The 23,184-nt window shown below is 49.0% G+C and overlaps 6 protein-coding genes across 6 annotated transcripts; 3 read left to right on the top strand and 3 right to left on the bottom strand.

The window, feature by feature from the left end:
- Positions 1 to 6: 6 nt before the first annotated feature.
- N7458_008989 (putative ABC multidrug transporter) lies at positions 7 to 4,316 on the bottom strand (the record flags this gene model as incomplete). The annotated part of the gene is made up of 2 exons (XM_056912371.1): positions 7 to 2,529; positions 2,580 to 4,316. The coding sequence occupies 2 exons, from the start codon at positions 4,314 to 4,316 to the stop codon at positions 7 to 9; spliced, it is 4,260 nt and encodes a 1,419-aa protein (XP_056761220.1).
- Positions 4,317 to 6,238: 1,922 nt separating this feature from the next.
- Positions 6,239 to 6,625, top strand: N7458_008988 (uncharacterized protein; the record flags this gene model as incomplete). The annotated part of the gene is made up of 1 exon (XM_056912370.1): positions 6,239 to 6,625. The coding sequence occupies one exon, from the start codon at positions 6,239 to 6,241 to the stop codon at positions 6,623 to 6,625; it is 387 nt and encodes a 128-aa protein (XP_056761219.1).
- Positions 6,626 to 8,409: 1,784 nt separating this feature from the next.
- Positions 8,410 to 9,331, top strand: N7458_008987 (uncharacterized protein; the record flags this gene model as incomplete). The annotated part of the gene is made up of 2 exons (XM_056912369.1): positions 8,410 to 8,485; positions 8,538 to 9,331. The coding sequence occupies 2 exons, from the start codon at positions 8,410 to 8,412 to the stop codon at positions 9,329 to 9,331; spliced, it is 870 nt and encodes a 289-aa protein (XP_056761218.1).
- A 572-nt stretch (positions 9,332 to 9,903) lies between these two features.
- N7458_008986 (putative polyketide synthase) lies at positions 9,904 to 18,114 on the bottom strand (the record flags this gene model as incomplete). The annotated part of the gene is made up of 8 exons (XM_056912368.1): positions 9,904 to 10,755; positions 10,812 to 11,105; positions 11,157 to 16,529; positions 16,585 to 17,110; positions 17,158 to 17,497; positions 17,556 to 17,613; positions 17,667 to 17,753; positions 17,812 to 18,114. The coding sequence occupies 8 exons, from the start codon at positions 18,112 to 18,114 to the stop codon at positions 9,904 to 9,906; spliced, it is 7,833 nt and encodes a 2,610-aa protein (XP_056761217.1).
- A 310-nt stretch (positions 18,115 to 18,424) lies between these two features.
- N7458_008985 (putative DUF341 family oxidoreductase) lies at positions 18,425 to 19,213 on the bottom strand (the record flags this gene model as incomplete). Its single annotated transcript, XM_056912367.1, has 3 exons — positions 18,425 to 19,032; positions 19,096 to 19,114; positions 19,166 to 19,213. The coding sequence occupies 3 exons, from the start codon at positions 19,211 to 19,213 to the stop codon at positions 18,425 to 18,427; spliced, it is 675 nt and encodes a 224-aa protein (XP_056761216.1).
- Positions 19,214 to 20,298: 1,085 nt separating this feature from the next.
- On the top strand, positions 20,299 to 20,993 carry N7458_008984 (TspO/MBR family protein; the record flags this gene model as incomplete). Its single annotated transcript, XM_056912366.1, has 2 exons — positions 20,299 to 20,401; positions 20,548 to 20,993. The coding sequence occupies 2 exons, from the start codon at positions 20,299 to 20,301 to the stop codon at positions 20,991 to 20,993; spliced, it is 549 nt and encodes a 182-aa protein (XP_056761215.1).
- Positions 20,994 to 23,184: the final 2,191 nt, after the last annotated feature.

The following is a 23,184-nucleotide window of genomic DNA, read 5'->3' as shown; positions in this document are numbered from 1 at the left end:
TCCAATCTACTCGGCCTTCTTCGACGCCTTGGTCCGCAGCTTCATCAGCAGATAGACCAAGGCATACGAGCTAATCGCAAAGATAGCCACAATGCCAATATCCCGCCACCCATAGTAGTACTCCTTCAGGTTGAGGTTGTACAGGTAGTCGCTGCCGTGAGTGTACTCACACACGCGGCAAGCTTCGGTCGCATCGGGATTCACCAGGTTCATCCGTGCGCCAATGGTTTCCATATAGTCTCTCAGGTAGTTGATGCAAGTAGTGCCGTTGGGCGGGTCAAAGATGGCAAACTCGCTCTCTTTGCAGTTGATATCGGTGTCCCATACATTGAAAACCAATAGACCACCCATCAGGTAGTTGAAAGGGTTCAGCCAGTAGATCCAGTAGCGCCAGAATTCCTGGATTTGCGCGTACGGCACGAGGACACCACAGAAGGAGACCAGGGTTCCGATGATGAGGGGGTTGACCAACGCGGCAAAGGTGGCATTGGGCGCGTACGCGGCGACAAATTGCCCGATACCAGTGTACACGAACTCGTAGAGCAGCATCATGAAGAAGGTTGCGCCAGACTTGCTGGAAGCTGTGTCGGCACCGATTGTCCAATACCAACAGACGAAGTAGAGGACACCGCAGATGCAGAGGTAGGGGATCTCAGAGGCAACCAGAGCAGTAACAAAGGCCCACCACGAGTACATTTTGGATTTCTTCTCGCGTTGCTCATAGATCGCACGACGCTCCAGGAAGAGCGGCTGCAGCTGGTTGATCACACCGGGGGCGACAAAGATGAAGTTGAAAATGGTGAAAAGACGCATTTGCAGGTCGCCGACGCTATCGCCAATCATCCAGAAGGAAAAGCCGTTGAACAGGGCAGAACCGATGTGCAGAGCAAATTTGTTGTTGACATAGTCCGTGTTACGGAACAGGGCCTTGCTCATGCGGGTGGTCACCAACTTGGTCTGTTCCCAGATCGAAGTTGCGAACTCCTGTCCATCGTCGTGAGTACCGGGAGGACTGGCGGCGGCAGTATCAATAATCTGTTCAAGCTCTTTGGTAGCTTTCTCGTGCTCTGGCGACTCCAGCCAGACTTGGTTCCAGTCGCGACCCTGGCTAAGGTGACCAGAGACAACGTCAATCATGTGCTCAGCTGGGTTAGTGTTGGCCGGGCAGGGGGCGCCATAACGGCCGAAATAGTTCTTGACAGTGGTGCCGTTGTCACCGATATCACCAAAGTACACAGTCTTGCCCCCCTTGGCGAGCAGAAGCAGTGTGTCGAATTCGGCGAACAGCTGGGCGGAGGGCTGGTGAATGGTAACGAGCACAGCTTGACCGACATCAGCAAGCTTTCTCAAGAAACGAACGGTGTTGTAGGCGGACTGTCCATCAAGGCCAGAGGTAGGCTCGTCGAGGAAGATCAGGATACTGGGCTTGGAAACCAGCTCGACACCAATGGTGACACGTTTCCGCTGCTCTACGCTCAATCCCGCACCGACACGACCGATGAGAGTATCGGCAAGGTCATGCAGCTCAAGCAGATCAATAATAGTGTCGACGTACTTCAACTTCTCCTCACGTGACACATCTCGGCTTTGACGAAGCAGAGCGGAGAACTCGAGAGACTCGCGGACAGTGGCGAAAGGTTCCAGGACGTCGAGCTGCTCGCAGTAACCGGCGGAACGTTGGAAGGAAACAGGAAGAGGACGACCATCAACCATGATCGAACCCTTGATGGTACCCTCAGTCTTTCGCTGAGCCAGAACGTCCAGCAAAGTGGTCTTGCCCGCACCAGATGAACCCATCAGAGCACCCAGCATACCCGGCTTCACCCAGCCGTAGACATTATCCAACAGCAGACGATCGCCGGTGGGTGTCTTCACAGTGTAGCTTAGATTCTTCCAGGTGAACACAGAGGTATTGCGAACCAGCTGGTTATCAATATTGTTCTCATCACGGGCATCGCCGGCAGATGGCTTCTTGGACTTCTCTGGAACCTGTGACTCCTCGTCGACTGGTGCATTCTGGTTGTGCTGTTCCAGTCGCTCGCGCGGAATCACCAAGCAGCTTCCACTTTCGCTGGGGGACTTCCACTTAGAAGTGGCGATGATGGTGACAACCACGAACAGCACCCACCACGCCAAATTGATACCGAAATTGCGCCAGAGGTGAGCATGGCTGTAGGAGAGCGAGCTGAGGTACTGGTCACCAGTGACATAAGTGTTACCCTGGATGGCACCACCAACACCGGCACAAGACTGATGTGCGCTGTCGTTGTAGCCGGGGCCTTGAGGGATGAGGTTGGTGCCAACGCAAGGGATAATCTTGTTGTGGAATTCGTTCGATAGGAGAGCCTCAAAGCCGTAGGCGAGGGGGTCAATCCAGAAGATCCATCCAAACCAAGGGTGCATCTGGGGCTTTTGAATCATGTAACCGGTATACATGATCAGAGCAGAGATGAGGAAACCGGAGACTTTGGAAGCACCATCGAATGTTGTGAAAAGAGCACCAATAGCACGGAACAGGGCGGTCATACACTGTAAAGTGTTAGCAGATGTTATAAGCAACCACGGAGAACTCAACTCACCATAGTAGTAGCGAACACCAAGATCCAGTAGGTAAAGAAAGCTCCAGCTGATGTTGTCAAGCCAACCATGAAGTACACGACCAGCGAGAACATGCTGACCTGGAATAGCAATACAGGAATGTCGGCAGTAATTTGAGCAATGCAGAAAGCGGCAGGATGGAACATGGCGAAGCCCTTATGCTTGACCAAAACAGGACGACCCTCGAATGAGTCCGTCACTTCGGACATGGCAAGCAAACTGTTATACAGGAGGGAGAAGAAAAGAGCACCGGATTTGACGAAAAGTCCACCTGAGTTGTCTGGGGCACTGTAGAAGAGGGAACCAGCAATGAGGGCTTGCATTAAGGTGGCAACTTGTTTGATGATGAAGGTCGCTTTGTCACCCCAGATGATCTGGTATTGCCGGGTAATGCAGGCCTTGACTTGTTCGGTAAAGCTCACGGTTAGAGGACTGCTCTTGGGCAGCTGCTTGGATGTCTCAAACGCGACGCCATCCTTGAAGTCCTGTGTGCGCTGGCGTGCTGAATCAGAGTCGGGATAGTCGTACTCGGAGAGCATATCGGTGTGAATGGGGGACTTCTCATATTCCTGACGAAGAGCGTCCTTGTTTCGCGGGAAACGGGTTTCGTATCCATCGCGGATGCGGCGTTCAGTAGGTACAGTGACACCAGTCAGGAAGTCGGCAACATTAGAACCCTCGCGACAAACGAAGCCCACTTCCTCCATGAATGGCCGAGCCTGGGACCGAGGACCGTAGTAGACCTGCTCACCCTCGTCAAGAACCAGCACCTTGTCGAAGAGGTCATAGATACCATTGCCAGCCTGGTACAGAGTGACGATGGTGGACAGACCTAGGGTATCGGTCATGGCACGGATTGCCTTCGTCCACTCCAGAGCAGTGCTTGCATCTAGACCACGGGTACTGTTATCCCAGCAAAAGACGGATCCACGGGTGGCGAGGCATTCGATGATCGAAACACGTTTGCGTTCACCGCCAGAGACACCACGAACGTACTCGTTGCCGACCTTGGTATCTTCGGTGTGAGAGATCCCCATTGATTCCATCAAAAACTTCTTTGCTTCGGCGTGGTAGGCTTCGGCAGAGTCGATACCGTTTGGAAGGTTGAAGGGAACCTTGAGGCGAGTCGCGAAATCCATTGTTTGTCCAACGGTCAAAGTTGGGAAGAAAAGCTCCTCCTCGGTATTCATAACGATTTGACCCCGATAATTGCTAGCCTCCTTAGGGGTCATCGATCCAAAACGGACGTCACCTTCGACGGACTTGAACCCTCCACGGCGGTTGGAGAGCATCTTCAACAGCGTGCTGCAACCGGAGCCAGGGCGTCCGAGAACCAAAAGCATCTCACCAGGCTTGACACAACCATGACTCTTGTTCAGAATGGTGCGCAATGGGGGTGTGTTGCGCGATTCTTTAATATGCTGGGGGATGTTGAACTGTGACAAGACATTTTCGTTGACAGCAGCGTCGGCGCTGATGACATCGACACTCAGATTTTGCCAGGTGACACCAAGTTCCTGACGTTTGAATCCGGAGGCCAGGCCTCGCTCATGTTGCTCTTGAACCTGCCTCAGCAAGCTCCAGTCGTTGTGCTGACTATGCGAAGGGCTGCTCTTTTGGGGAGTTTCATCCCCAAGGACAGTGGCAGCACTCTCTGTTTCATCCTTGATATCTATCGACCCCTGATGGGACGATGATTGTTGGTTGTATCCCTCCATGATGGAAGGAGAGACAAGGCAAAGAGAGACGCGTGATGGTAGAGGAGCTGCGCGTAGGCGGCAGCCCCGAAATCTTTATAATGCCCATACCCGGATGGATATCGGCCTCAATCGCAGGCAGTGGGTCCGGACGTTGAGAAAGACGGCTATAGGCCTCGCCGAGCCTCCGTGCCCAATGAACAGCCCTGATAAACAGGGCCGAGTCACTGCTTCATGGCCGCGCAATTTGTGCTTATGACGGAAAACATTGAATATGACACATGTTACTCCGAACCTCCGTGATCAGGCCGAGCATTTGCGCATTAGGTGGACCCACGTCCATGGGGGTCGAAATCTCTGTCCACGAACCAAATATCAAGTGGAGGTCTCCGAAGATCTAAAGAGAATAATCGGAATAGAGCTTCAGGATGTCAAGTTCCGCTGACTCATCACCTCCCAGATGGAACCTGCCCAGTACTGCAGTTCGTGGGGGCCTGTTGAGGATCTCGACAAGGTATATCCTGGAGCTTGCTTCACTTGCATTGTGAAAGCTGAGGTGAGCCAGCTATTGCTCTTCCGTTCTTCCACATCCACCCCTAAAATAATGATTGATAAGAAGTTCCGTTTGCATCAGCGGCGTTCGCGCTGCCAAGCGTCCGAGCAGCCAAGTTGAGTGGTCGAGACCCGAGAATGCGAGTCAATCGGGGGATCGGGATTTGGCTTGCCGCTGAGTCAGCGGAATAGTGATCGGAAAAGGAGGAACCTGATACTCTTGGGGCTTTCTGCATCCACTTGCTAAAGTGGATTCCCTCCTTCAAGGATGGAAATATGAAACTAATCATAGCTCAAATGAATGCAAATGATTCGCTTCTTCCTGCAGTATCGGCGCCTTTCCCGCCTGGGCGCCATGCGCTAGACCTTTTGGTGTCGTGCTTCGGGGGAACATTCTTTCCGAGGGTCCAATAATCTACAGGGTTTATTATATCTCCCTTTGTTTTGCCTGCAAGACTGCTGTCGGACCGGATAGGTCTGGACTCTGGAGCCTTGGTGATCTCGCTCCAATCTTTCGGGCTTAACCCCGAGTCCGAGCCTCCGGCTGGATGTCTCAGATATTACTTGCCTTCTTCAGAACGAGACCAGGCCCAGAGAAATAATTATCATATATATAGAAGCCAATGCGATAGTGCAACCTGGAATCAACTTCAAAGATACAGGTTGACGTAGAACCAGGACACTTCGATATTTCAAGACTCCTGTTAGCCCTCGCCTTCCTAGAATTATATACATCCTTTACACCAACCCAGGCATGAGCTCTGTTATATTTGCTCTTTTGGTCTGTCTGATTATTGTGCCGAGGCGTGTGCCTGATCAACTCAGAGGAGAAGGATAGAAAGTAGGTAGATTGGAGATGCATCAACAGCATGCCGGCTTCAAACCATCTACCGTGACAAAATAAGAGTGAAGGCACTCACCATTGACTCCCAACAAAAATATGCATAGTTTGAAATATTGGTCGAGCTTCATAATAAATTGAGTGACTCACTTATTGCTGCCTTCAAGGCAAGAATTGTTGATGTCATGACAACAGTGATGCCATTACGGGGTTCGGGTGGCATGATTAAAGTGGCGAGCCGCGCAACGAAAATTAGCCGGGTCTTACCACTCAAGCAAGCAACAAACACTGAGGAATTGCATGATAATTTACAATGTCTGGTGATCTTCGATTGGATTTTTGGGTACTGAGTCAAGTTGGTTATTTAGTAGAATCATGGGATAGCAAATATAATTAAGACTGCATCGTCAACCTTTGCCCAACCACCAAGTCACTAAGAACATTTCTCAAAACACCAGGAAGCGTGCTCCTCATCATGCAGTGCACCAGAATTATCACAAGAAACATATCGCCGAATTTACCTCGTAAGCGACCGCAAAAGCTTCGTCCAATGCTGATCAAGGCGGACAATCCGAAAGTCGCAATCCACAATCCGCCCCCTGACTCGGATCAGCTTGCATATCGACTATGTGAACTGTCCTTACAAAAGATGCAAAAAGAAGCGATAGCATCAGAGCCCGATCTGAGGCATGTGTTAGCTTCGTCTTCAATGCAAAAACTGGCGCAACAGGACCTTCTTCATCGGCTGGATGCGCTGCAGAATACGTCAACTTTATATTCAATGCCACTGCTTCCCGGCGCAGACGAGCCATTGCTATCAGAAGATGAGACATGGGATATGAGTGATCTCGAGCTGGCTGTTTCCGAGCTGGAAAAGGCGAGCAGAAGGAGTGATATTGCTCGTCTTATATGCTTCCAGCATGCTCGCGAGATGTGATGATTTCACGTTTTACGATTTATGTTTTTGGAGTTAAGGCGGCTTGCGGACTACACCAGCTGGTCAGGCATATTTTAAAAGCTACTACTATTTGTCTCTATTTCCAATTATCAACTTCCTATATTCGAGACTGCACCATCCACAGCACTGAAAGGGAACCCTTCATTGCTCCATGCTTGGTCCTATCGGCCATCTTCCACAAAGCAATAGGACGTATCAAAAGCTACAAGGTTTCCAATGGCGCCCACCGGGGAGACGGACACCAAGAATTACGGAGCGTAGCGCTGCATTATATACTACATTATATACGCTATCGGCTATATAGTATATACTATGTTCATTTATGCCTAGTCTTGATTCGCCTACAGGACACCCCTACACCCCTTTACTCAAGAAGTAATAAGCTTTGTTACGCTCCGCAATTAGCACGACTAATCATCCCTTCGTGTTTGATATCTCTCGTGATCGTGAATTGATTCTACAGCTTGTCATAATAGGCCCAAAACACTTTTTTCATGGTCCTATACTCCCTGTCAACAGCCGTTTTCTGTCACCTTCCTGCCAAACAATCTCTTGCTAACTACATCCTCCATCGGACAACAGCACACCAAAATCCTCTATGACCATGCTAATTCTGTTCATCTGGTGCTATCGTATCCTTCTTTCTCATTCATCTCATTGATCGCACGAATTTGGGAATCGACCCAAATAGCGAGATTCAAAATCCGGCCCATCGATATTATTTCTTGACCTGCGCCCCCGCGCACTATGATTCTTGTGGTTGCGCCCCTTGACTCTCTCCTGGAATCCTTCCCTCTTCCACTTCCGGGTCTTCATCTTGTGACCTCAAACCTTTGCTGATGTCTGATCGACTTCGTGCTTCTTGCATACCTTGCAGAGTCACACACTACAGGGTTGCTTTCTCAAACCGAGCACCGTCCGTCGTGTCAAGAACGCAGAAATTCTGGGGCTGAAGATACTTTTCAGCTCTTCTGCGATTCCATTTCTGCTGTCCCATCACATCTCTATGCCGAAGACCTTCTCTCGAAGGATCGATCACTCTGACTGCCAATCCTGAGGATATTATATGCGCATTTTGCTGTCCATATCCGCTTGCCTATTTCCACGGCTATCACGCGTGGAATCTGATACTCTATGATCCCCTGACTCTGGCGATTGTACCACCATCTCTCCTATCTCCAGAGCTAACTGGTATTCATGAGTCCGGGCATCAACCTCCTTCGAAAAAGTGACTCCCAGGACCCTCCTCTGTGTCGAGAAGCCACCATCCGAGCTTCTTCGGCTATCCCATTCGATCTATCCATCTCCTCTCTCTGACTTCCAAAGCGACAATTCTGTGAGTGTCCCAAGATTATACTTGTGTGACTCCAGAAGGTCCCCTCTTTCACAATCCTACGATTCCGTCCTTCCCAGCTGGTTTTCCGACTCTCTTGCGTACATCATGGAGCCGAACTCGATCTCTGACTCGGGTTCGGATCCATTTATGCAGACCTGCGTCAGATGCCGCGAGGATAAACCTGTTGAGGAGTTTGTATCAAGAACCAGTGCGAAACGGCCAACAAAATGGTGCTTGGCTTGTCGAATTCACGGCCATGAGGTGAGACATATCGATTAAATCTCTTCTATCGCGCAATAATAATAATTTGGTTCGACAGGGCCACAAGCGCTGGGCAGCAAACAAGAAATTGAAGACTGAAGGCTCGGGTGACCCTCAGTTACGGAAGGATATCGAAACTGTGCACTTCGCCACGAGTCCAGAGAGTATGCAGGTTCCAACGCCAAGCCAGGTACCATACCAGTTCTATCCAGGTCCTGGCCATGCTCCACATATGGCCCCTGGTAGGTGGAGGCAAACTTTCTTAACAATTCTGAATACTGATATGGTGTATAGCTCCTGGCACCTACGGTCTCAAAAGACCCCGTGGAGGATTCCAGATTCTGGCACCTACTCCCAACCAACCAGCCATGTACCCTGTGATGTGGGGTTATGGCTCACCAATACCCCTGGTTAGAAGCCAACAATGGATTACTTCAAGTGACTTTTATCCCCAGCCTGCCATTCAGGTGATGTACCAGCCGAGTACGCAAGTTTCCGGCACCGAAGTTTCCCAATATGGCCGTTCTAGTGCTGAAAGCACCGGTGATGAGAGCGCCAGTGTTGAAGGCTCCATCGATGCCGGCTCTAGTGATAAAAACTCTAACGATGAAAGCTCCAGCGAGGAAAGTTCGACTGATGGTACCTTGACTGATGGGATCTACGGTGGTAAATCATTTCACCCCGAGATTCTTCATCACTTGGCTTCCTTTCAGGGAACGCTTGACAAAAGTCCTCCTGGTCTTGATAACGTCTCGAGTGAAATCTCTGGAGAGGCATTATCCGGGTCTTCATCGTCAAATGATGAAGTCGATGGGCTCGAAAATGAGTCCCATTGCTGTAAGGGAGGACAGGAAGACTCTTCCGAGATCTATGGATCTTATACAGCGCCATACTTTATTTGTTTAGCCTGTGAGATTCCGAGGCCAACCAGATTGGAGGATTCTGGCATCTGCATGTACTGCTTTGAAAATCCGATCCAATATTGCATCCAAGGAGGCCACGAGGACGATCGGGTTTCGTTCATCGACCCTGAGGGGCGATTGCATGAGGTTTGTAATCGATGTCGTTCTAACACGAATCCCAACTAGCTTTTGGCTTCCCTCCCATCCCCAGATGAAGCCTCGCTATATATTTTCCATATCTGAGATACTAAGGTAGTGGAATACGATGAAGCGGCCTAGTGAGTGTTGGACTGAGAATTAGGTTTGTCTTACTGACCTACATCTCTATGCGTTTCTTTAACTTATGCTTTGACTCGTTTCTCGTCAATGGGTCTTACAATTGGAAATCATTGCTTATTGGAACTGCATCGTGAGATAAGCACAGTGTTTGCTTGGTAGATGCATCTTTATGTACGTTAGAAAATGACTAGGAATTCACAGAATGGAAGCGACAGCTTAACTCTTCCAACATCTTCTTCCAACACCTTTTCCAACACCTCTTTCAATACCTCTTTCAGTACCTCTTTTAATATCTTCTTGTGCATCGTTTTCCTGAATATTAATCTTAGTAACCTCTATACAGTCTTGTTCGTCTAGTTCGAAGTATCGTGTGTAGCCGACATCATTAGTTAAGCCAAGGCTATATTTCTTGCCTATAAATTGCCTCTCGTACAAATGGTCGCCAATTTGTTTCAGATAATATCCAAGCATTATTTCCTCTATGATGTCTCGTCATTTCGATTCAGCAACTGTGACCGGCTGACAATGTGCCCAGCTAGCTGGATCATTGAACCGCTCGCGAGGATTTCAAGGACAGGTACTGTGCTCTCCATATTTTCGGATATCCAGTTTCTCAACTCGACAGCGTCGGTTGAATCAATGCCAAACTCTGAGAGTGGGCTCCCTGGGCTGATTATATCTGTTGGAATACTGAGTTGCGCAGCAATCTTGCCAGACAAAGCCTCGAAGACAGCCAGCACAGCCTCATCCCGAGTCTCTGCGGCCCTCAGACTCTCGCGTACCGTATCGATGTAGTCAATCCCCTCTTCATATGGTTCATTGATTTGAAACCTTCTTCTAAAGTGAGAGAAGAGAGGCGCGTCAAAATTGGCTAGGGACTTTCCAGATTTCCAGTCCCCAAGACCGGTCACAATCTGCGAATGGGTGCCCGTGGGTGGCTGTGCGATTGCAGTCCCAACAAGCGACAAAAGCGTTTTCATGTCCGTGCTCTGGAATCCTTGTTTCGCCATCTTCTCTGCTAGGTCTTTATTATCTGCCAAATAACCTACACTTGTAATGGTGCCAAGGTCCAACGACACTGCAGGCAAGCCTAGTGTGTTCCGGTATGCTGCAAAGGAGTCCATGAATGCGGAGCCAGCCGCGTAGGCAGATTGGGTCGCGTTTCCGATCACGCCACTGATAGATGACAGCATCACGAAGAAGTCTAGATCGGCAGGCAAGTATTTGTGCAGGTTCCAAGTCCCAGCATATTTAGGACGCAAGACTGTGTTATAGTCTTCCGCTGCCATTTTTTCAATATGAACGTCCTGTTTATGTGAACAAACATATTGCTGAATGATTTGGCTAATGAATAGCTCACCTTCAGAATCATCGCACCCTGAATGACGCCCTTGACGGGCGGCATGGTTTGCGAAATTTCCATGTACATTTCACTAAAAGTCTGCTCATCGGATATGTCGCAACCACGCACAACCACTTCAGCACCATGCTCACGAAGCAGCCGTATGGTAGATTGAGCTGCGTCCGTGGCTAAGCCACTGCGATTGACAAGAACCAAGTACTTGGCGCCATGCTCCACCATCCAAGAAGCAATCTCACGTCCAATCCCTCCGAGGCCGCCCACCAAGATGTACGATGCCTCTTCGTCGAAAATAACTTTCGAGCTAGTCACTGTCGTAGCCTTGTGATAATCAGTCATCATTCAGATAACGGTATTTAGGGAAAGTCTTACTGAAATAATCTCATCGGCATTTGCCGTTATTACGGCGTATTTCGCTGAAGAAACTGCACTCATCGCATTGGTGACATTCGTAACCTTGTGAACAGAATAGGAGGAAGATCCACGCAATTTTCGCTGCTTGAAGAGAGATATGACTTTAGACCAGATTTCATATATCGGAACAATAGTTTGGTATTGAAAATTGAAGATGTCAAACGTTGAGAACGAAATGTTCTTCAAGTCCCAACTGAAGAGGCCCACCGCTTGATGACTTTCCAGTGGACGAGTTCGAAGATGAATTAAATGGCCGAACGGCGCGGTGAGTTTGCATAAAGTCTTGAATATTTTGGTGTTTGAATCAGCAGACGTTATGACAGTGCTGGGCGGCTTGCCATTGGTGAGTTCGAGAAGGCGCCGTGCTATGTTGTCCTTTCCGTCAACTATGACCTGCCATGATGCAATTGCGAATGTCTCTAGGATTTCATTCTTCGAATCTTCGTTCGATACAATCGCAAAGATCTCTGATCCATTCAGCATGCATATTTCAGCTAACGCTTTTCCGTACCAGCTTGCTGCATTATGTATGAGGACCGTGCCCCCACGCTTGATTCTGGCTAACTCGTTAACGATGTAGTATGCCGCTGTATATGCCAATGGTAAGGATGCAGCAAGCTCATATGAGACATTCTCTTCAATCTTCTGGAATGCCGAGGCCTGATCGTAGTAGCAGTTTCGCGCTGTTCCCGTTCCAATGCAAGCCACACGATCTCCCACTGAAAATCCACGGACATTTGACCCAATCTCACAGACCTGCCCACTACATCCGTATCCTACGGCGCTAAAGATAGCGTCCATGTTTTTATCAGCTTCTATGTCGAATTCACTTATGGCAAAAGCGAAAACTTTGATGCCGACATGACCCTCGGGAATTTCCGCGACTTCGTTGCTGGCCGTGAAGTGGACTTCGTTTTCCCCCACATCGTTCAATTGGAGAAATAGACATATACCTGGCTGATGAAACGGCTGTTGGAACGATTTAATTTTTTTGTTTCTTTCCATTATGTCGCAATTCAAGTCGTCTTGAATTATCACCCGAGGAATCAGAACGATCCCTTCCCGCTCTGCGTATTCCACATCGTGCTCCGGTCGTCCTCCTTGGAAGAAATGGGGTTTCATCAGATCAATAATGATGTTGACCCTTGATTCATCCATTATTGATAAATTTGGATCTAGATCAAGTGTGATTATTGGCTGAACTCCTGATTCTGAGCGAGCTGTTCTTGCGAACCCAATTGCAAGTCCACACTGGGGATTCGTAGCGTGCATCGTCCCTCCTCTGGTCACCCAGAGCACACCCTCACTTTGCAAAAAGATCTCCTTCAATTTCTCTAGTAGATTATTGTCCGGGGCTTCGAAAAGGCTTCTATTCAAATCACTAAGAACAATGCAGATGCAGCCTTGTGGGCGCGCTTCCATCGGATTCGACGCAGTCGACTCGCCCGGCAATTGTTCCATCAGAGCTTTCGACAGATTTATTGATAGCTCGTTATCGTCTTCACGAATAATCAAAATTTTCTTATCGAATGAGTCTGTTTCACAATGTGGACGACAAACCATCAAAGCACCTTCCATAATGTACTCTGTTTTGAACCCAGCTCCACGGAGGATTTCTGCGCTTATTCTTTCATTGTGAACAAAGGAGTCAACCCTTCTATGCGGCCAATGGTAGAAAGCGGTCACTAAAACGGTATCCAAAAGGCTTCTTTCTGTTTGGAGGGTATTTAGTATGATCAGATAGCCGAATGGCTTCAGGAGTGATCTGATTTTGAGAAGTCCATCACTGGCAGAATACAATGAATAGAAGGCATTTGGGGCAATGATGACATCGTAAGCCTGTTTGCCCAATTCCTGCTCGGAAAGGTCAACCACCTTCTCAAAGCTCACCACCTCCTTCCAATCTGCAAGATCCTCTTTTGCTTGGTCAAGTCCATAGTCATCTCTATACCCATATATATACCTGCTGCAGAGAGGTGTTCTGCTTTGGCCATCATCACAACGTGGCATCAGTCTTCTCAAAAACAAGTTGTAGGGTCGATTTCCTCCGTCGCCGATTTCCAGAACAGAGATGTCGGGCTTCTTGTTGCCAATCAAGCCAACATAGTTTGCTGCTGCGCAGTATGCTGGATTCCTGGCAATGCCATTTCGGAATGTGCCCCATATTTCACCCTGGGCGTCTCTGAAGGTCTCTAGGTCTCTTGGTGGAAATGGACATAGATGGCGAGAAACAGCGCGAAGCAAAGCCTCCATATCTCCCGAAACGCCCCGAAACCCCTCCCCCTTGGCAATTTGTCCGTTGTATGAGTTGATTTGATTGTCTTGGTTATGCATCCCAAGGATTGACGTAAAATCATCGCGGTATCTGCTGTTCAGAGACTCGAATTTCTTGTCACTCTTTTCGGATAATGTCACAATCGTGTCTTTTATAACACACTCTGCCATCTTCTCATATTCTTCTCGCAAATCAGGCACCTGGATTTGATCTACACCTTGCTGTTGGAACGGAATTGATGCATTCTCTCTGGAAATGAAAGATGGGTCTGCCTGCCACTCAATTCCATAAGCCACTGCAAAACTGTCCTTTTTTTCAGCGTGACTCGAAGAAAGTTCTAGGCGGGCACAACGAAGTCCATGAATTGAGAGCTTTGGTTTTGTGCTGCTCACACTATTAACATTATCTGTGGCAGTTATCGAGGCCACAATATTTTTCTTCGGTTCAGGCTGCACGTGTGTGCATATACTGAGAACCTCCCCCGCCGATCTCTGGATTTGACTGGAAATCTGCATCTTCTCGAGCGACACTGGAATAAGCGGGCCGTTCTCTAGGCCCATCATGTCAGGTAGTGCGGCGAATACGGTGTGGAATATGCTGTCCAAAGTACACGGGTGAATCAGGGATGGGTGCTCAAAATTCATCGGCATCACACTTCCTGTATCTGGAATCGTGACTTCGGCGAAACAAAGTCCTTGTTGAGTTGCGTGGACAATTTTCAGGTTTGAAAAACAAGGTCCATACTCTAAACCCGCCACATGCAGTTCTTCATAGAACTGGGGGATGTCAACCACCGTAATATGGCTGGCGTCGCTGGATGCAGGGGCCGTTACGTGCCCATTGAGATCCACAAACATTTCACCATCAATAAGACTTGAATCGGTCTGAGTGCCAATCACCCCTGTACAGTGTTCCACCCAGCGGTTATCACTGGATACCGAATATATATGAAACTCATACCGTTGGTCTTCTTCATCTATCAGAGCCTTATCAGAGTCTCGAAGAGAAGTCATGACTTCAACTCCTGCTGCTTCTGGTACGATCATCGCTGAGCGTATCTGAATATCTTGTAAGGTAAGTTCTTCAATATGATCAGAATCCTTGATTATCTGGATGATAGCTTCAACAGCTATAGCGATATATCCGGCACCCGGGAAGATTATGTCTGACTGAATCCTGTGATCCTGAAGCCAGGGTACTTCGGAGACTCGGAGGTAGTTTCTCCATCGACGTTCGAGTGGACAGGCCATGCTGTCTGGCGCACCAAGAAGATCTGTACGAGGATACTCGCGCTTTCGATAATTTTTGCTCATCCGTGGCTCCGCCCAGTAAGATTTGGTGTGATTCCATCTGTAGGATGGCATGTCCACAAGAAGCTGCGGTTTATTTCCCGGCCCAACACCCTTTGGAAAGTTTATTGCTCGGAGGTCCAACGGGTAACTCATCGTTGCGAGTGTAGATACTGCGTGAAGAGCTGAAGAAACAGCATTATTTTTTCTGGAAAGTATGCTCAGGTAAGTGATGTCCACTGTTCGAAGCTTAGTGTCATCTTGTAGAATCTGCTTAATTGGGCCAGCAAGCGCGGAATGGGGACCAATCTCCAGTAGGCAATCCACACTGGGTTTCTGTGCAGCGCCTTGTCTCTTTCCTCGTCTTCGGACTATCAGACCCGCCATACTTTGTTGACTACCTGTCTCGAAACATAGAGTTCTGAGAGCCTCAGAAAATTTTACTTGCCCCAGGAGGTTTGATATCCAGTATTGAGGACCCATCTCGTTGATCTGAACTTCGGTTCCGGTGACGGACGAGAACATGGAGACTTTACTGAGGTGCGGTGTGAGTGCGTTGTCATGGTGAGGCGATATATGCTCGATACGGCTGAGATATTCGTTGGTGACTATTTCCATGTGATGGGAGTGGTAGGCAACGTCAACCGCTAGACGGCGGGAAAACACAGCTGGTGCTTTCAACATTTCTGTCAATTCTTCAATTGCAGCCACATCCCCAGATACGGTCACACTGGACGGGCTGTTGATGCAAGCCACAACGGCCTTGCCAGCGGTTAACCTGCTCAGGTATGTCTGAATAGCCTCATCTGAACTCCCAACCGCAATCATCGCTCCTTTTACAGTTGGAGAAATGAGAAGTTGGCTGGCCGCAACGCCTCGAAAATATGCCACCGCCATGGCATCTTCCATGCCGAGTGCGCCGCAGGCATATGCAGCGGCAATCTCACCACTGGAGTGTCCAGTCACTGAGCTAGGATATACATTCCAGGTTGCAAGCAGGTCGACGAGAGCGATCTGTAAGGCTGAGCATATGGTTTGGCTCAGGAGTGGGTGATTTAACTGAGAGTCGTCTGCACTTCTGGAAAGTTCCTCTAAATGACCGCTCAGGATGTCAGTCATCTGAAAATGATGCGGTATTTGGGGTAAAGTATTAACCTCACCTGATACGTAAAACGGGGCTCCTATCTCTGCTAGATAATTATCGATCCTGGATATTGACTGCCAGAACACCGGATATCTGTGAAGTAGCTCCTTGCCCATCCCCGCCCACTGAGCTCCTTGTCCGGTGAAAACGAATGCTACAGCGGGTCTCTGAGCTGAGCATCGAATGCTGAGGCTATCTGATAGAGAGGCATGTAGATCTGATAGGGACGCGCCCATCACCGCGGCCTTCCACATGAAACTCGATCGGTGCTCGTTGAGCGTGAAGGCAAGGTCATCCAAGAAGTCGTCGTGGACAAAGTCCATCTTCGATTCGAGATATTCACGTAATGTCGCAATCTGGGATTTACAAGATGACTCGTCAAATCCAGAGATCATGAAAACTCTTTGCCACGGGGCCTTCGAGAACTCCGCTTGTCCGTCCACGAGCTGGTCACTTTGTGTTGTGTGAGACAGGCTTTGAAACCATCGCTGTAGACCCCGTTCTGATAGATAGCTTAACGCATCCTCCACAATGACATGAGCATTGGTACCACCATACCCAAAGCTATTGACTGACACCCGATGCGATCCAGGCGTCTTCCATGGTTCTGGGGCTTGTGGAACCTAGGTGTGTCAATATTTACAAGATTATGGGCCAGAGAAAAATATACTGACTCACTTTCAAATTCCACTCCTCAAATGAGATTCGAGGATTTGAAGTCTCAAAATTACGACTCGGTAGAATAATCCGATTCTCTAGCATCAAGATAGCCTTGATAACACTAGCCACCCCACTCGCGCCCTCAAGATGACCAACATTCGTTTTGATCGATCCGATCCGTAATACCCGGTCAGGGTCACTTCCAAGCTCAAATGATCTGGCTATAGCACCAATCTCGACTGGATCACCAGCTTGTGTACCTGTCCCATGTGCCTCAACAACCTCCGTTTCACTCGGGCAAAGACCTGCCCGAGCATAGACGTCTCGAATCAGCGCTTCTTGGGCAGTTCCACTTGGCAGTGTGATCCCAGGCGTGCGACCATCTTGATTTGAACCTGTTCCGCGAATTACCGCTCGGATCGTGTCTCCGTCACGAAGTGCGCTGGCTAGTGGTTTCAATACAAGGCAGGCAATGGCCTCACCGCGAGCATATCCATTGGCTTTCTCATCAAATGTATGGCAGCGTCCTTCTGGGGAGAGAAATCTGCATTCATTAGTAAAAGACAGTTTGTACAGTTTGGGTGGTCATACCTCATCATGCTCATCGTGGACATGAACTCATGACTGAGAATCAGGTTCACCCCTGCTGCGATGGCCATCGATGCATCTTCTGTCCGAAGACTTTGACACGCGAGATGTAGTGCCACCAAGCTACCAGAGCAAGCTGTATCCACTGTGACGCTGGGACCTTTCAGGTCAAAGAAGTATGAAACTCGATTTGCCATCATCGCGCGCGATTGTCCGGCATTTGTGCACTGGTACATAGGCACGCACTCGGGGTCTCGGAGGACAAGGTCCGTATAATCTGTGCAGAATGAACCCACGAAACATGATGTTTGAGTTCCCATTACTCGATTCAATGGAATTCCAGCTTCAGCAAATCAGGATCGGCCACTCTTTTTTATTGCTTGACAGATTTAGCTTCTTACCATTCTCTAGACACTCGTATGTGACCTCCAACAACAACCTTTGTTGAGGATCCATCGCCTATCACGGTCAATTCTCTCATATATAAATTCGAGTGTGAAATAACTCCTTACTGCTGCTTCATCACCGGTCATGTTAAAAAATGGTGCGTCGAACAGTGATAAATCCTCGGTCATGAAGTGGCCCCCTTCCACATTGATCTAAGTGACAAATTAGAGAGGAAGAAGCTCTGACTCAAAAATTCTTTCCAGTACCCACCGTGCCATGCCGCGCATGATCTGGGTGGTAGAATGCTTTACTATTCCATCGCTCTTTCGGGACCGGCGACCATGCTTCTCTTTTTTCAACCATCATCTGCCATAACCTATTTGTGTCTGTTGCATCGGCGGGCCCACGAAAGCCCATCCCAATCACGGCTATCGGCATAGATGCATCTTCCATGAGAATGGAAAGGTCGTCATGTGGGCCTTCTGAGGGCCCACCGTCGGCGTCTGACTGTGTGATACATTCCTCGAATAGCTCGGACCCGGTGGTCTCCAGAATTATGGGGAACTCCTTCATGTTTTCTTCGTTGAAGGGTTGGACGTGCGTAGAGGATGTAAGATAGGAGAACCACACTCAGGGGGGATTACGATTAGGGTATGTTAATGTTTGCAAAGGACCTAGCCTTTGATTCTTCGGCTTATTTGACTATAGCTATCCCAGCAGTGTTAGGGTAAAATTCACCGTCCTTGCAACATGAAGAGTCATACAGGGAATCAGATGCCATAATGGCGGTCAGTCTGCTCTATACACCAGAATGCCCACACAACAGTCCCGTCCCTACCTAAGAATCTCAGCAATCAATGCCTCTCCTCTCCATCCATCCCATTCACCAACCTCCCAACATCTTAACCGCAAGCTTCCGGATCGCAGCCGCCATAATAGCAACATTCTTCACATCAGTAGGTACATCATGCCCCTTTCCATGCACCACAAAACTCGAACACTGCTGATCGCAAATCCGATGCAGCGCCAACGAAAAATCAAACAACGGATCCATCGCCCCAGCAATATTCACCACCGGAACCCGAATCCACCCCTCCAAACCCTGTTCGATCACAGGTCTCTGACCAGGATGCATCCGGAATGGAGGCAATGAGTTGACAAAAATTGCACACCGAAACGGTGGTGCCTTTCCCGGCGACATTTTCGCATGATGGATAAGATACCCCGCGGCCAGGGTTCCGCCGTGCGAGAATCCTAGAACCCCGTCGAAGGGTCCGTGCAGGGTTATTGCTTCGTCGAGTTGTTCGTATGCGGCGAGGATGTCGGTTTCGTCGGTGTCAGCATCTGAAAAGGTCCGGGGGAAGCGGTAGTAGCTGTAGTACGGGGCTTCATAGAAACCTGCGATACCTGGGCCGGGCTCAGAGTCGATTTCGCCTTCGAGAAAGTGGAACGTGGCCGTGTTGTCACGCTGTAAATCTCCGATTAGACCGCCTGTATAGATATAGCGGTTATTTATAAAAGAACAGATTATGGATGAATCTGGGTTTTTCATACTTAGTTGCGATCGTAGTATCTAGATGAAGCGTTAGGCATATGGTATTTTTTTGAACGAAGGTAGACTTACTTTCTCACTGGTCCCCCAGCCGTGAAGACAAAGAAGCCGCAGTGGCATTTTAGGTAGACTTGATTGAAAAGTCGCCGTTGATACTTTTGGTCGAGATGGTTCTCAGCTGACTCGGTTGTTCATACTTGGTGCTATCATCACCATTACTTTATATTTACCCCGGGGCCAATATTCTTTGGTTAACATGCACGTACTTCGCGCTACTCGTAAGAACGAACCTATGTCGGTGATTTCGCATACAGTCAGAATGTCAGACTGGTCCACAATAAGCATACTCGCCTGGAATAAGTCCCCGTGAGGACCCAGCACATTGCAGAGCCTTCAAGTTACACCATGGTCTCGGGGCTTTGGCTGGGAATGGTCGGAGAAAGGCTCATATATACCTTGGTCGTCTAGAAATTCAAATAACACATATGGTGAATTTGAGGAGAGTGAATGAAGAGAACAGCATCTTTCAGTGTCGGGTTCCAGTTAGAGTTTATTGTGAGAAACGATAGATGGAAGTAGACAGATAGAGGGCCTGCCTGATTGGTGGGCGGGTCAAATAAGCTTATTCACAGGGCCAACGATTCAGAAAGCTATTGAGCCTATGATTTTTGTGAATCGGTGCCTTCAATAACTGTAGCATGGATATCATCGATTTGCTAAAGAAGCTTCAGATGAGTATTTTGGGTACGAAGAATATGCCGAGGGCACTGCTTCTCGTGGTGGAGTGTGGTTTTGGTGTAGTCTATCGAGACGGTCGGACATTGGAGCAGGTCTAACCATAGGTGCTGACCTCGCGTCACATCAAGATCGAACATCCAGCAACCCCTCCGATCGCAGGCATCACCAATATCTTCTCCACGATGCCAGCATCGAAGCTTCTAGCTCGTCCCTGACAACCCCCTTTAATGCCGCTGAGCTCTAAGCGAAGGTGGCTTCTACGCGCCCAGGCACGCCCATGACGTCAGAGCAACTGACCATCTCCAGATCGCGATCGACTGACGGAGGCGGCCAGTCAGGAGTTCAGGACCATCAGTGATCATCACGTATCTCCGCGCTTTAAAGATCCTCAAGGCCACTTCTTTTCCGGAAAGAAAAGAATCACACAGGTCAGGTTTTATTCTGCCAGTCCTCATCACATCACCATTATGCCGTGGTCTTTTGCCTTGCCTCAGGCTATCTTCACATCGCCGCTGCTTGCGGTCGCGACGCCCATCGCTGTGGGCACCGCGTCTGCGTTACTTACCAACCGTACGTACCGACCTCAATCGTCCCACCCTCTATAGCAGAATGCCAGGAGTTAGCGTATAGCAACTCCTACCATACTTGCCATACCGGACCAGGGAGCGATACAACCTACCTATCAACGAACTCCCTTACTAACACCTGCCATGCAGGCACAAACACCAAAGAAACCTACCACAAACTCCACCAACCACCCTTCAGCCCACCAGCCTGGCTCTTTGGCCCAGCCTGGACCCTCCTCTACGGGCTAATGGGCTATGCCTCCCACCACGCAACATCACTAGCATCTCAGTCCCTCCTCCCCGCCGTCCACGAAGCCAATCGCGCCGCGCAAACCCTCTACACCACACAGCTAGGACTGAACTTTATCTGGATGCCGCTGTTCTTCGGATTGGGCCGACCAGCTACGGCGTTGGTTGATATGGTTCTGCTTATTGGGAATGTGAGTCTTTTGATGGCGAATTGGTGGGATGGGGATCGCACGGCGTTTTGGTTGATGGCGCCGTATTTGGGGTGGTTGGGCTATGCGACGTATCTGAATGCCGGTGTGGGGTATTTGAATGGGTGGACTTTGTATGGGAAGGAGAGGGAGGAGTAGAGTGATACATACTGGAGATGCTCTCATTCTGCGAGGAAGAAGAGGAAAGGAAGGTAAAGCGAGTTTTGGATGGAGTACTGGCGTCTACTGTAGGCGAAGGGGAGCTCGACCTTGACGGGACCGTGCGAGTGTGATTTGATATGCAAGACTGCTACTGCGAGGTGGATATCGAGGTTCCTTGTTTCCCACCTTTTGGGTTTTTTTTATCAGCGTTTCGTTGGTGTTTGGTAGCTCTAGTGGGCTTCTGGCGGCGGGAAGAGAATTTCTAACAATCAGCTGGTCTGTCGGACCCACTTCCTGCTCCACGACGGAGGGGCTTTTTGAGGTCTGGATGTTTGGATGAGGATCCAGGGTAGAGGAGGGCAGTGTGTTATCAGTAATAGCTATTGGTATGCAACAGATATGGCATGCATGTCTTCTCCGATTACGCCAGATGAAATGATCAGCTTGAATTACTCAAGATGATCATTCTCCACGTGGAAAATTATCATGTTACTATTTTAGTTTCTACAGTCGCCCAAGGATGATACTGTAGTTTGATATTATCTATTTCATTTTTCGCAGATTTCTGCCTCGACTCCTATGCGGTGGAGAATTGCGTTTCAATCTTCCTTTATGCGGTGTTTTTGTCTCGTTATGCCTGTGTTGCCGTTGTTTCTATGTTTATCAGACTGTTTTAACCGCATCCCCACTTTCTTTTCTTCTATTTCGCCTCCCCTTCCTCGCCCGACCGAGTAACTATCAACAGTGCAGGATCCACGATGATCCCATTCTAGTGGATCATCACGCTGTCATATTCAATCCCCCTTATCCCGGTCGCAAGGGCCAATTTCTAGGTGGCTGCTTTGCTTCACTGCTGATGTACACCATTGTTGATTGTGGGTACTATACCCACAACCTGGCTCTTCGGTCGCTCCGCTCTGAACCAAGAATGCAGCCCAACGATGGTTGATAAGGGCTGCCAGGGTCTCCATTTTTTTCAAGCCCGTGCGTTGCACGGTAGTCTAGAGCCTGTGACCAGGGACTAGCTTAGGTTCCTGCCGGGATAGGGAGTTTAGCCGGAGTGGCTAGATCCGTTTAGGCTTGACCGAGCCGGCGGGAAGACTTTTAAAAAAGATCAGGCATGAAAAAATGGAAAATGGGAACGAACCGGATGGCCGCGGTGCCACTTGAGGAGGGTACAGACTGGAGTGCTTCAAGGGCCCAAATCTACTGTAGTCTGTAGGGGGATAAGCTAAGCTGGATCGCCACCTGGAACCCCACCCGTTGTCATGATGTTCCACTGTGAGTACGTCTTCGGTTCTAGAACACATGGGAACTGTCCGTCATGGCAAGTATCTACGAATAATAATCGTCATTCATAATTCCTCGCATAATAATACAGTAGGAAGGGTTGCAGTGGACAATGATGTAACGACAAGGAATAGCTCATTGTTGCTAATTATTGCCTACTGCTCGGTATACAGTACTCCGTGTAATTCGGCGATAAAAGCAGCCGGGCGTTGGTTGGACAAAAGCCGCAACTAAAGCAAAAAAATCTCTGCAGGGACAGGCCATAGTACAGTACTACAGTACTGCGTAAGCTGTCAGTATGTTCGGGGCATTTGTGACTGGCCAGTTGAGCCAGCCACGATGATGCGTAGTGTCATGCAGTTGGCCCAAGCACCGCTTGGACCAGCGAAGTATCAAATCTGAACAGAAGAGAGTCGGTCTACATTATTCAGTCTGTTTACCGGAATAGAAGACTAGCAGTACAGCAGTACACTGGACTGTACTCGGCACGGGAGTTCTTATCGTGGGTCCTTGCTCCTCTGTGGATCTTCGGTCGATCCTGATGGTGGCTACAAACGGAGAGCCAAACAAGTGCGCATCCGATCAACCTTTTTCGCGGGTTCCGTGGATCTCCTTCTCCTTCTCCCTTTCTCCCCGAGGCCCTCGAACGGTCTGGAATGTGTCATTCGGTCTGAGATTATCTGGACCTAACTGCTCTCAGGGTAGCTAGCTGACGGACTTTTTATCTGTGTACATTCACGTTCTTCTCTCTTCATCCAACTGTCCTGCTTATGTCCATCTTCTTACTCTCGCTATTTTTCTTGCATCTCTCGTCCGATCCATTCGCTGCTTAATCTCTCGATCTAGTCTCTCCATCTCAACTTCAACTGAACAAGCATTTAAGCATTTCATCTTTTTT

Source organism: Penicillium daleae, assembly GCF_028827525.1.
Source record: "Penicillium daleae strain IBT 16125 chromosome Unknown utg000008l_segment0_segment0, whole genome shotgun sequence".
Lineage (NCBI taxonomy): Eukaryota > Fungi > Ascomycota > Eurotiomycetes > Eurotiales > Aspergillaceae > Penicillium > Penicillium daleae.
This window is presented reverse-complemented; position numbering and strand designations above follow the sequence as displayed.